The 12,079-nt window shown below is 60.7% G+C and overlaps 1 protein-coding gene across 2 annotated transcripts; it reads left to right on the top strand.

The window, feature by feature from the left end:
• Nucleotides 1–5,870: 5,870 nt before the first annotated feature.
• On the top strand, nucleotides 5,871–9,291 carry BARX1 (BARX homeobox 1). 2 transcript variants are annotated; one of them, XM_061164010.1, is made up of 5 exons: nucleotides 5,871–6,093; nucleotides 7,798–8,089; nucleotides 8,172–8,256; nucleotides 8,682–8,858; nucleotides 8,984–9,291. In XM_061164010.1, the coding sequence occupies exons 1-4, from the start codon at nucleotides 5,871–5,873 to the stop codon at nucleotides 8,844–8,846; spliced, it is 765 nt and encodes a 254-aa protein (XP_061019993.1). In that variant the 3' UTR covers nucleotides 8,847–8,858; nucleotides 8,984–9,291. The 2 variants fall into 2 exon arrangements, with proteins under 2 accessions (XP_061019993.1, XP_061019992.1); XM_061164009.1 differs by having other exon boundaries at nucleotides 8,682–9,291.
• The last annotated feature ends 2,788 nt before the right edge of the window (nucleotides 9,292–12,079 follow it).

Genomic DNA, 12,079 nt, shown 5'->3' on the forward strand with positions numbered 1-12,079 from the left:
GGCCTGGTGTCTAAGGAACAAGGTGGTTGTGGCTTCTCTCTTTCCTCTTTACTCCCCGCCCCCTCCCCTCCCAATACTGCAGAGGAGAAGGGATTTCTGTGTTAGGGAGGACAGTGCAGGTGTGAATTTCCTCTTGAAAGGGGCAATATGTTCTGGCCTCCCATCTGTTGGAAGACACTCTGGAGGAGACGTACCCGCCTCGCCTGGCTGGGTCACAAATTCAGTCTTTGGCCTCACTCAGCTTTGCCACCTCGGATGCCCAGCTAGCTGGGAGGAGACCCTGCCCCAGGTCCACAGCCCACATAAGCCTCCCAGGGCTCTGCAGTGGGGTACCTGGAGGTCCCCTGGTGAGTACGAGGCCCCTCCCTTTATTACCAGGGAGACAGACTGGGATGTGGACTCCTTCTGACCAAAGGAATCAAGGAAAGGGAGAGAGCAGAGAAGCAGGGAAGGAGACGAAGGGAAGGAGCAAGAGCGCAAGAAAAGAGGGAGGAGAAGCCTGCAGAGGAAGCAGGCTAAAGAAGAAAAAGGGCAAACAGATGAAGGGAGGGAAGAGAGAACAAACAGCTAACAAGGAAGGGAGAAAAAAAAGGAAGAAAAACAAAGCTTGAGCCATTTTCATGAACCTTGCCTGTGCGTCTGTTTGGAGGGACCGGCCTCTGCCGTGGGACCTCTCCTTTTCTGTCCTGTCGCCGAGGCCGGTCCCGCGGCTTCAGGAGGACAGTGGCCCAGGCAAGCGAGCACCTCATTCTCTCAAAGGCCAGAACGGCTGGGAGCCTGGACTGGGGTCCCTGACTGGCGCCCGGGCAGGCGTCGGACCCAGCCTCCTGCTCCTTGGCACCGTGTCCCTGGAGCACAGCGCCCTTGTTTCAGAGCACGTTCTCGAAGGACCTGCGCAAATTTGAGGGAGAAGCCGGCGGGAGACCCCGGGCCGCCTACACACGGAGTGGATATCTGCGCGCAGGAGGTGCCGCCCGAGTCTTGGGGCCCCAGAGAATGGAGGCACTCGCGGCCACTACTTCCTGGCCACTACTTCCCGGCCACTACTTCCCGGCCCTGCGTGTGGCCTCCAGTGCAGATACTGTTCAGGATTCCACTCGGAACCAAGGTAGTTGCTCAAACCTCCCCAGCTAGGCTGAAATGCCTAGGGGCGAGTGCAGAACGGCTTTGGGGTCTGTGCTGTGTCCAGCAGGAACGCTTTGGGTTTCTGGGGGCATCAAGAACGGGATCCTGGCTGGGTCAAGGCAATTACTGCCTACCTATGGATCTAGCCTTTAAAACACATTTCTAAAGAAAATCACATGTTAAAAAAAATAGTTACAAAACAAAAATAAAGTAACTATTTCCAGAGGAACAAATTTGTAAATTACTGGAAGAGGGAGAATTTGAAGGGGAGAGAGGGGGATGTGTCTCAAGGCGCTGTCCTCCCAACGCTCTTTGAGCCCTGAGCTCACAGGTGTTTGAAACGATTCAAAACGAAAAGTCCACACATGACTTGAAATGTTCATAAAGGAAGGCATCATTAGAGATCCGCTTCTCCAAAGAGAACGTGATCATGCGGTCATCAGGCGGTGTGACCTAGGAGCGTGGAGACGGAGTAATTTTGTAACATCGAGATTTTCTGTTCTGAAGCTAAGGCAGATGTCGCCAGTCTTGAATCCAGACATTATGAGCAAGAATGGGGCACGGGGCCTCAGGACGAACGGTGCGTTCCCGGTATGCTCCTCCTGGCATAGTCCACGGAGACGGAGCCGGTGCGGCCACCGGAGAGCCTCAGCCACCAGCGTTAGCCTGCCCTGGGCCGGGGACAACCACAAGGGACCGCTTTCAAAAGAAGCGCGTAGAGGATGACTTTCGTTCTGGGCGCCGACGCGACCGCGGGCATCCTTGAGGAGACCCGGCACAAGGGCGAGGGACGCCGGGTTGCTAAGGGTGACAGAGACCGGGAAGCGCCTCGCGGCTCCGTTCCTGGGTCACTTGGGTGTGGGGGGAGGTGTGGCGCCCCTCCCAGCAGCTGCCTTCGGGAGGTTGCGCCCAGGGATGAGCAAATAGGTCCAGAAGAAACCGCTCTGGGTGGCTCCCATCCCCGACTCTGTTCTGCGGAGCAGGACACAAACCCTCGACAACTGGGAAAGGAGACAACGAAAAAGGGCCGGGGTTCGGTGGGTGCTGGAGGGGGATCTGGGCCCAGAACACTTCGGATAATGCAGAAGCACCCAGACCAGGTCACAGACCTTGCCCCGGCCTGCGCACAGCCGGACTCAGCTTCCTCATCTGTACAATGGTTCGGGACCCCTTCGCCCCATCGGCTCCAGAAACTCACCCGGGAGGCGCCAGGGGAGGAGGAGCCCTTAGCTGGAGGAGGGGAAGGTCTGGAACCCGCTTGCCTGGGCTGACGGGGTTCGGTTAGAGAGGGAGGTAATCCTCTCTCGCGCTGTTGCCGTTTCAGCGCGCGGCTGTGGGGTCTGAGGAGCAGAACAGCAGCGGGGAGGGGGCCCCACCCGGCGTCCGGGCGGCGCCGAGACCCCCCTGCTGCCCGGAGCCCCTCATCGCCCGGCCCGCGGTGAGGGCGGCTGGCCGCGGGCGCTGAGGTCACCTTTTCCACTGCGCCCGCCGAGAGCGGACGGTTTCCGGGATTTTCGAGGCGGCAGCGGCGGCGGGAGGCCCGGGCTGGAGGAGCTGGGCCCGGCGGTTGCACCCCCCCGAGGTGGGGGCTACAAGGCAGGGACCGCGCGAAAGGCCCCGAGGCCCCTTCACCCAAGGGGGTTTTCCCTTCTCTGGGCCTCCGTTACCCACCGGGAGGAGGGACCCTTCTCTCTGGGAAGGAAGGAGGAAGGACCCCACTCTCTGGGAATCATTTGCCGGCCAATAATGCTGCAATGCCCAAGCAAAAGAGGCCCTGCTGCTTTTTGTGAGTATTTTTTCGCGTAAAAGGGGGTTTATCTGCAGATCTTCTTTGGGATCACAGCCGAGCACAGTCATGCCCAGAGATGGGAGATCAGAGGCCTACCCACCCAGGGAAGGGCCTTGGGGGGTGACAGGAAGCCCTTTGGACCAGCTAGGGTCTCCAATGTTCCCCCAAAGAGCTTGGGCCTTATTCCTGGCGCCTGCCATGACTCACACCTCCAGAAGCTAAGCCCAAGTAGCTGAGGGGAAGTGTTCCCCTTCAGCATCTGCGAAATAGGGTGGGGACTGGACTGCACTCATCTTCTGACTCCCGAAAATCTAGAGGTGAAGCCTCAATCCTGAAAATAACCTCCTACCCCTAAAGCTGACCCAGGACTGGAGGCAAAATGAATTTGGTGAGAGTTGATCAATGTGATTCCCAAGTCCTCAGATCTGGATCCTGAGCTCCACCGGTCTGGAGGACCTAAGACCCTCAGGGAGGCAACTGCCTAGAGCAGAGATGGTTCAAAGCCAGGTGGCTTCAGTTAAGGGCACAAATAGAAGGTAAAGGGATGGAGCGGGGGTGGCTGGGTTTAACCCTCACAGTAGGCTACCCATAGGCTGTGCCCTTGGAAAGGTATGGAAAGAAGACGGAGGTGGCTGATGGGCCCTACTAGGTGGAAGGAGGTGAGAGGAAAATGGGCCCCATGCCATATGCACAAGGAGCAAATAGAAAACAAACCCTGCTCACTGTGGTCCCTGGGCCAGTACTTTCCTCTTGCTGGGCCTTAGTTTCACCATCTGAGAAAGTAGGTGGTTGTTGGACTGGGTGATACCCAAGCACCTATCTAGGGAGAAGTTCTCTTTGCCTGTGAGCCGGAAGGGGCTTCCAGCTGGACTGCCTAGAGCTCTGGGAGACACTGGCTTTTTTCTGTTTGCCTGGTGGCTGCTGGGCCAACTGAGGTGGCACAGACCCACTCCCTGTCTCCCTACCTCTCACTGGGAAAGAGGCCTGCCTTGTGTGGGATATCCTCACTGTTAGTGGGTCCCACACCATCCCCTTCTGAGCAGCCCTGTGACTCATAAGATCACCCACAAATGGAGCAGCTGGAGGTCTTTTCAGTCCTGAGGGCTGGGAGGTTCAGAAAGGTGCAGCCCTGGGTGAAGTCACTCAACAACTAGGGGGAGGGGCAGCTGGGCTCTTAGAGCCTCTGGTAAGACTTCTCTCTGTCCCTGTGGACAAAGAGTCTTGGGCATCTCCTCATCTGCAGGTGCCAGGGCTTTGCCACCAGCAACTAGAGCTTGAGAAGCTCCACCATCTTGAGGTGAGGCAAGGCCATGGGTGTAGTAAGCAGGTCCTGCTTCCCAGAGGTGACCACTGAGGTCCCAGGCAGAGCTCACAGGGGAAAGAGAAGAGGCCCAGGACCCCAGCTGAGGGACTCCCAAGGGACAGGAGGAGAAGGGGTAGGCACCCGCCCCAGTCTCCTGGGAACACCCACCCATCTCCGCTGACACACCACCCTCCTTGTCTGGACAAACTATGTACTCCTCCCTAATTGATCCTGTGGACCCATGGGAACAGGACCCCCCCCCACAAAGTCCTCACAGCCTCCCTGAAATCAAATGTCAGCATCTTCTCTGGACAGGTCAGGAGACAGGTCCAGAATGGGGCAGTGAGTGACAATGCCAAAGAGACAGACTAAGTGGAGAGTTGAGCTTTGGGATTGACTCCCTAACTTGGACTAATATTCCCCTAATGATAAAGAGAGAGACCCACAAAGACTCTGGCCTTTCTCAATCATATTGGGGCCCTTAAGGCTCAGAGAGGAGGCAGGAGCTAGAGTTCATCTCCAGACTCCCAGGTCCCTCTGTGGCTTCTCATCCAGCTCCACCCAATACCCGTTTTTCTCTGTTGCTCCAAAACTGCGAAAAGGCAAATCTGCAGCCTTTCCTTTTCCTGGCATCCACCTCTTGCTCTAACTAGGGGAACCTAACCCATTCCACAGCGTCTAGGATTGTGTGGAGGGGTCCACATATCACTTGACAATATAAGCAAATTCTGGCTGGAGAAATCTGACTCTCAGGGCGGTTCCGGAGAAATGAGGCGGTGCCTGGTAAACTGAGGCACAGGTAAGATCACTGCCCTGCGAGTTGCAGTCGGCCCACTGCTGCACTCCAGGCCCGCGGGCGGCCCTGCGTCCTGGCATGGAAGCTGAGCACCGCCACCCACTTCCCAGCCAAGCTTTCTATTCCACCACCCCCGCCCATCTCTCCGGGGCTCCCTAACCCCTGCCCAGGCCGCCCGCCTTACTAGCTGTCCCATCTTTCTTTACTGCCCCCTCTTTCGGTCCTGCTTGCCTCTGTGCTCTCTGGCACGTCACGGCCCGCTGACTCCCGCGCCTCTGCCGGTCGCTCTCTGCGCACGTCTCGGCGTCCCTGGCATCCTCACGTCACCGTCTCGCATCTTGTGTGGCCCTCGGTGTCTCGCTCTAGACCCTCTCTCACCTCTCTCTCTCTCTCTCTCTCTCGATCTCCCATCCCTGGGGTTCTCGTGTCCCGAGCTCTCCGGCTCGATCCTTCCTGGGCGTGCGCTCCGCTGGGTCTCCCTCCGTCTGGGTCGGTCTGCCCCTCTCGCGGCCCCCTCCCTCCTGCCACCCTCCCATCTCGGGCCCTCCCTCGGGCTCGGCCTGGGGGGTGAGGGGCGGTGTCGCGGGGCGGGGCGGGGCGGCCGGGCGGGGCGGGGCGGGGCGGTGACGCGGGGCCGACCGGGCTAGAGGCGCGGCAGAGCGGGGCGGGGGCGCAGTCTCGGGTCCGACCAGCCGAGCCCCGCGCGCCCCGCCCGCGCCCTGTGCCTCCGCCCGGCTGGCCGGCGGGGGAGGGGGCATGAGCCGGCGCCCGCGCGCCGCCGGGAGCTGCGGGCCGGCCTAGACCCCGCGCGGGCCCCGCGCCCCAGCCGCTGACGCCGCCGAGCTCCGGGAGCCGCGATGCAGCGGCCGGGGGAGCCGGGCGCAGCGCGCTTCGGGCCGCCCGAGGGCTGCGCCGACCACCGGCCGCACCGCTACCGCAGCTTCATGATCGAGGAAATCCTCACTGAGCCTCCGGGGCCCAAGGGCGCCGCTCCCGCCGCCGCCGCCGCCGCCGCGGGCGAGCTGCTCAAGTTCGGCGTGCAGGCGCTACTGGCGGCGCGGCCCTTCCACAGCCACCTGGGTACGTGCGGGTCCGGGGGCCGCGGGGCGCTGGCCGGGCTCGGCGGGAGGAAGCGAGCCGCGGCCTCTGCGGGACGCAGCTCCGGGCACGCAGGCCCCGGGCCGTTCCTTCGGCGCGTTCCAGGCAGGGAAGCAAAAGGGGCAGGCGCCGGGCCGCGCAGAAACCAGGCCTCGTGCCCGTGGGCCAGGCCAGCCGGGAGAGCATTCGCTCTCTTCTTCACTGCGACCCTGTGGTTTCCAGCCCCAAGGAGTCCAGCCCGGGGACCCGAGCCCGCATCCCCATCGCGGGCGCTGGACCAGACTGCGAATGTCAGACTTCGGGTCAAAGCGACCTCAGGCCGCGGGCGCCTGGGCCTTCGCCACAGGACTTGGGAGTGGCCGTTGCTGCCCAAGCCGGGAAAGCTGGACCTTGACGGAAGAGGCCCGTGTGTCTGAGTGCTGTGCTGGGGGCTGACGCTGGCCGGAGCCAGCCCAGAGCCTCCCGGAGCCCAGGGTCTCAGGCTGGCGAGGAACCCGCCTGTGCTGTAGCGTAGACCCCCTTGGGCCTTGCCTGAGGACAAGAGGCTTGTCTGTGAGCTGCTGCCGGACTGGCCCTTACGCTCCGGATCGGCGGCACCTTGGCCGAGCCTGAACCAGCAACTCAGACTTTTTCTGCTCCTTTCAGTTCTCTTCTCTTCTTTCCTTGTCCGGGCCCTGCCTTGACCTGCCTGCCCTCTCCACTGCATCCCCTCTTCTGACCTTTCCCTATCTCTCTCCAACCTTCCTCTCAGTGGGGTGGGTCTGCCCTTCCTCTCGCGGTCCCCCAAGGATCCCTTCTCCCCTCCCGCTGCCTCCTCACTTCACCCGCTCATCTTGCTGGGCCCTTCCTGACTCCAGCGGGCCTAACACCGCTGGTAGTGAGATGCTATCCGGGCAGGGAGCCCTCCTACCTTCTAGCAGGACCTGAGCCCAGGGAACTGACATCCTCTATACCCAGTGATCCTCCAGCCGGTGATCCGCCTGCCTGAGGGGCAGCGGGACCAGTTGGTTCGTTTTGAGTTCAATTTCTGCTGTCTTTTGCTTCCAGCTGCGCTGTTAATAATTCGTTTGAAGCGGGCAAAAAATAAAAAATCATTTAGGACTAATGAAAATTAAAATGTCTTCGCGGGGAAGAGTCTAAAGAGAAAAAACAGGAAGAACAAATTTCCCATTTCTTGGGGGTGCTTTGGAATTTCCGGGAAGCTCCCAACTTCACCCTCACTGACTGTCCCTCCGGGTGGCTGTTTTGCCCTGCATAGACCAGCAGACTGCTTACTCCATTGAAACTCTACCCCCCCCCCCCCCATGCAGCAAAGCCGATTTTGGTGGGGGCAAATGCTCTTCCTAACTGTGCCGTTTTTTCTTGGTTTCCTTTTCTGTCACACACATACTCCATTGGTTTGGGAGCTTCGACCTTGTTCATTGGGAACCCTGAAATGTCAGGGCAGTGGGGCCTGGGGAACGCCAGGCAGAGCCCGGGTGGGGGAGGTCCCCCTCCCAGACTCTGGGACCCCGGCGTAGAGGAGGGTCGGCCTAGCACAGATTTCTCACTTCCCAGCCGGCACGAAGGTTTTGTGCCGGGGGCACTGGCTGAGTGCGAGCTGTCGGCAGGGGCGCACGGTGCGAGGATCTCCAAGAGGAGGAGCACGGCTCGAGCTCACCCGGCTCCCCACTCTCTCCCCCGCAGCCGTGCTGAAGGCCGAGCAGGCAGCGGTGTTTAAGTTCCCGCTGGCGCCGCTCGGCTGCTCCGGACTGGGCTCGGCGCTGCTGGCCGCCGGGCCTGGGCTCCCCGGCGCGGCGGGCGCTCCGCACCTGCCGCTGGAGCTGCAGCTCCGCGGGAAGCTGGAGGCGCCAGGCGCTGGGGAGCCGGGCACAAAGGCCAAGAAAGGGCGTCGGAGCCGCACCGTGTTCACCGAGCTGCAGCTGATGGGCCTAGAGAAACGCTTTGAGAAGCAGAAGTACCTCTCCACTCCGGACAGGTAGCGCGGGGCCAGGCTGGGCCTAGAGGGTAGTGGGAGGGAGGCTGCATGCCCTGCTGAGGGTGCACCCCGCTCTTTCCAGAATAGATCTCGCCGAGTCCCTGGGTCTGAGCCAGTTGCAGGTTAAGACGTGGTACCAGAATCGAAGGATGAAGTGGAAGAAAATAGTAAGTGTTTTCGCGGTTTTCTGTGCTATTTGCCACCACGCCCCTGCAGCCTTCGAGAGTTACTCTCCTCTCTACCGTGGAGACTTGCGCCCAATCCTCCAGATTCCCTCCGTCCTGGTGCCCAGAGGGACCCTCCCGGCTCTCTGTCCCTCTGGGTGCCCTAGCCCAGCTTCCTTCCGGTGCCCTGGTCCAGTTCCTTTCGTGCTTTCTGAGCTCTCAGTGTTCCTGGAAGACTTGAACCTCTCCGCCGAAAAGCTCTGGTCGTTTCGCCCCAGCAGCGCTCGGACAAATGGCCACCATTTCCCCGGGTCTAAGCGCGGCCTCCAATGGCCTCGTTGGGCTCTCCAGGTCCTGTCTGCCTCTCCAGGGCGCCGGGATCCCCTGCCATGTCCCAGTTCACCCAGTGCCCCTGGTATCCCTCGCAGGTGCTACAGGGCGGCGGCCTGGAGTCTCCCACCAAGCCCAAGGGGAGGCCAAAGAAGAACTCCATCCCCACGAGCGAACAGCTGACGGAGCAGGAGCGCGCCAAGGAGGCGGAGAAGACGGCGGAGGCGCCAGGCGAGGCCAGCGACCGGAGCCACGAGGACTGAGCGCGGCAGAGGGTGCGGGCCCAGGGAACCCCAGCGCAGTCGGCGGCTCCCAGAATCCGCCGAAAGCCGCGAGTCGGCCTGCTGCGTCCACGCCGTTTGCTTTCTAAACTTTTTATTATTACCTTGAATGCGGACAGTTAGGGGCCAAACAAGGACAGACCCTGAAGCCAAACCGAGGCCCCAGTGCGCTCGCGGGCCCCAGGCTGGAAACTCACATCAGACGCGGCAGAAGGTCGCCTCCGCTCGGAGCTCCGCGGCGCCAGGCGCTCCACGCGCGTTCACGCCCCGCTCCTCTCCTGCACCCCCCACTCGCCTCTGGCCGGCCTCCGGGCCCAGACGCCTCCAGGCACACACGCGCTTCCACGCGTCGGGGACCCCGCGGCCCGGCGCAGGCCACCATGGCCGGAGATGGCGCCCAGACAAACCGACGTCGCTGGGGCCCCTACCCCTCTCTTACGAAGACGGTGATTTTTTTTTCCAATAAAATATTTTATGACACAGCGGGACTTGATGAGGGAGTTTCTGAATCCGCGAGGTTGGAGGGGGACACGGCGCGGTAAGAGGGACACACTCAGTGGCTTCTGAAACATCCTTGCCCCGGGGTTCCATGGACGCGAGCCTTAACCAGCTCCACCCGGCCGGGGCCGGCACGCCGGCGGCTCGGTTGCTGCAGGATCCTAGGAATCGCTTCCACTTTGGGCATGAGAGGCCAGTCCGAATTTGCTCCCTTCCTTCTCTGCCCAGGGCGCTGCGGATGGCAGCAATCAGGCTACACAGCGGTCGCCAACAGGAGCGGGAGCCCCAGGCCACCGCGCGCTTACTCGGCAAGTTGCCCCGGGCTGAAAGCTGCCCGGATTGTTGGTTCGGTCTCAGGGACTAACTGTGAGGTCCTTGAGATTGTTCTGGCCAGCCCTTCCTAAGGCTGACGGGAAATCTAGGACTCACCTCAAGGCCGACCACCATCTGCAGCTCTTGCCTGCAATTGCACCCGGTTCCCGGAGGAGTTTTCACGTTTTCTACAGTATACACAGGGCGAAGTCACCTGGGAATTGAGTGGGGGTACCTGAGGCAGAGGGCAGAGGACCCCAAACTGCTCAGTCTTGCAGGGTGCCCCTTTTCAAGGGCATGGCCTGGTGGCACGTGCTTGCTGCCCCCCCCCCCCCACCCACCCAGCGCCCTTCACTGGGGAAGGTTTCCGGTTGCTCCTCCCTGACCTAAGCTGGGCTTCGAGCTCCCCAGTTGGTTCCTGTTTGTGTGCTTTCTAGGACTACCACCAGGCTATGGAGATGGGGAAATGAGCACACCACTGGTTAAAGCTAGGGGACAGATGGAAACTTGGCCCTGCAGAGTTCCAAACAGGAACAAGATTTGAAACCAGGTCCTTGGCAGGTGCAAACAGAGGGGGAAAGAGTCAGGAACATTATACTGAGATGCAGGCTTTGAATTTCAGAATGTGAAAACTGTTATGGCTTTCACCTGCAGTGGCTGATAGCTTCCTTTTCAAATAGGCTGCTTGATTGCCCTTTCCTGAAACTTGCACTTGGACTTCTGGTACCCAAGCATCACTGGCCTTGGTTTGAGTCTGGGAGGACCGAAAAAGAGGATGTTTTCTGAGGTTGGCAGGCAATTCTCTGCACGCCTCAGCCCTGCCAAGTCTTTGGGAAATCAGCTCCCTTTCTAGGCTCTTAACCTTGAAAACAGCTCCCAGACTAACTTGCCACTGTCCCCTGAGGGGCCTGAGAAAACCTGAAGGCAGGAGGGAAGAAATAGACCATCAGTGTATGACTGCAACTCCTAATCCCTTCCATCCCTTAGGGTTACCTACAGGTCTGCTCAATGTAGTGGTCCTGCCAAAACCTTCCTACAGCAGGCCCAGGCTAGCCAAATCAGGTACAAGACTGAGTTTAATCCTCTCCACCTCAAAGTGGGGCAGGAGTGGGAGTGAAAATTCAAGAAGTTCTGTCCCTCCTTGGCCTGGGAGAGATTTCAGCACAGTTTTTGTCAACAATGCAGAGTTGCAGAAGACGAGTGCAAGACGAGGCATACCGACCTGCACTCCTCCAGTCCATTCTGGGACCTCATTCTGGGTCCTCTGGGTCCTCAGGTTTCATTAAATCTGCGGAATGCAGCCTCCAGCAGATTGCCTTGTGGTTCTTTGGTGCTTCCCCAAGGCAGCCGCCTCACTGGACTGGCGGAAAGAGCCTTAAAGGACCAGGGCTCTAAGAGGGAGGGAGGGCATCCGGGGAAATCGGCTCCAGAGGACAAGGCCCCAATATTCCAGTAAGTACAGCTCCTCCAGGCACAGATGGGGAACCTGACGCGGGCATTGCTGTCACGAGGTCACCAGCCGGTCAGGGGGGGAGCCAGGCCCCTGTAGAAGGGGTCCAAATTCCAATGCCGGCGGGGGTGGGAGGGGTTTCTGTCACTGCCTGCGCCTTTGTGCTCCGTGGCGGACAGGAAGCGGGGCGACCGCAGTAGATCGAGACCTGGAGGCCCGGGAGAGGACCGGGCTGCTAACCGACCGCGTTCCGGCACCTCGGCGTTCCTGACTTGGGCAATTCCTATGAGACCCGATGGAAGCTCAGGTTCGCTCCAGGAAAAAGCGAAGAAGCGGAGGCAGATCTGCAGCCCATCCTCAGACTTACGGTCAAGGACCGCCGCCCGCAGAACTAGGACTCTAGATAAAGGGCCGCACCGTATCTCTGACGGCGATGCGGTCGCCCAGCCTCAGAGCCACCCCGCCCTGGCCACCTGGGCCACCCAGCGCGGAAACCCTCTTCCTGCCTGGCAGCAACCGCTCGCTCCCAGACCCGAGCCTTGGGGAAGGAACGATCTTCTCGCTCCCCAGCGCCGCACAAATCTCATCTCCGTCCCAAGGTTCTGGAAAACAAAACCCGGAGACCATACCAAAGCGCAAAAGAGGTCGCGCGGCTGTGCCTCCGGAGCCCCGGACCCTCAGCCAGGGCAGGAGCGGGCTCGGGCGTCTCGAGATCCCAAACGAGGGCCCAGACTGGGGGTGGAGGTGGAACGCCTTTGGTGGTCAGGACTCCGGCCCGACTGGAAGGGCGCGCGGCTTGGCGCAAGGACTGAGCGGCACCCGGGATTAGCTCGGCGGCAGCGCTCGGAGGCGAGTTTGCGCGTCTGGGCTTTGTGAGGTGGGGGTAGGTAGGGGCCTAGACAGGAAGGGAGACTATGGGCGCAGTTTGGTTGAAGGCCTGGCCGGGGATGGGGGT

This window comes from Dama dama, chromosome 16 (assembly GCF_033118175.1).
Source record: "Dama dama isolate Ldn47 chromosome 16, ASM3311817v1, whole genome shotgun sequence".
Taxonomy (NCBI): Eukaryota; Metazoa; Chordata; class Mammalia; order Artiodactyla; family Cervidae; genus Dama; species Dama dama.

Coding starts and splice junctions, on each gene's coding strand:
- BARX1 (XM_061164009.1), top strand. CDS start 5,871: ATGCAGCGGCCGGGGGAGCCGGGCGCAGCGCGCTTCGGGCCGCCCGAG. Junction 6,094..7,797: donor GCCCTTCCACAGCCACCTGG/GTACGTGCGGGT, acceptor TCTCCCCCGCAG/CCGTGCTGAAGGCCGAGCAG. Junction 8,090..8,171: donor TACCTCTCCACTCCGGACAG/GTAGCGCGGGGC, acceptor CGCTCTTTCCAG/AATAGATCTCGCCGAGTCCC.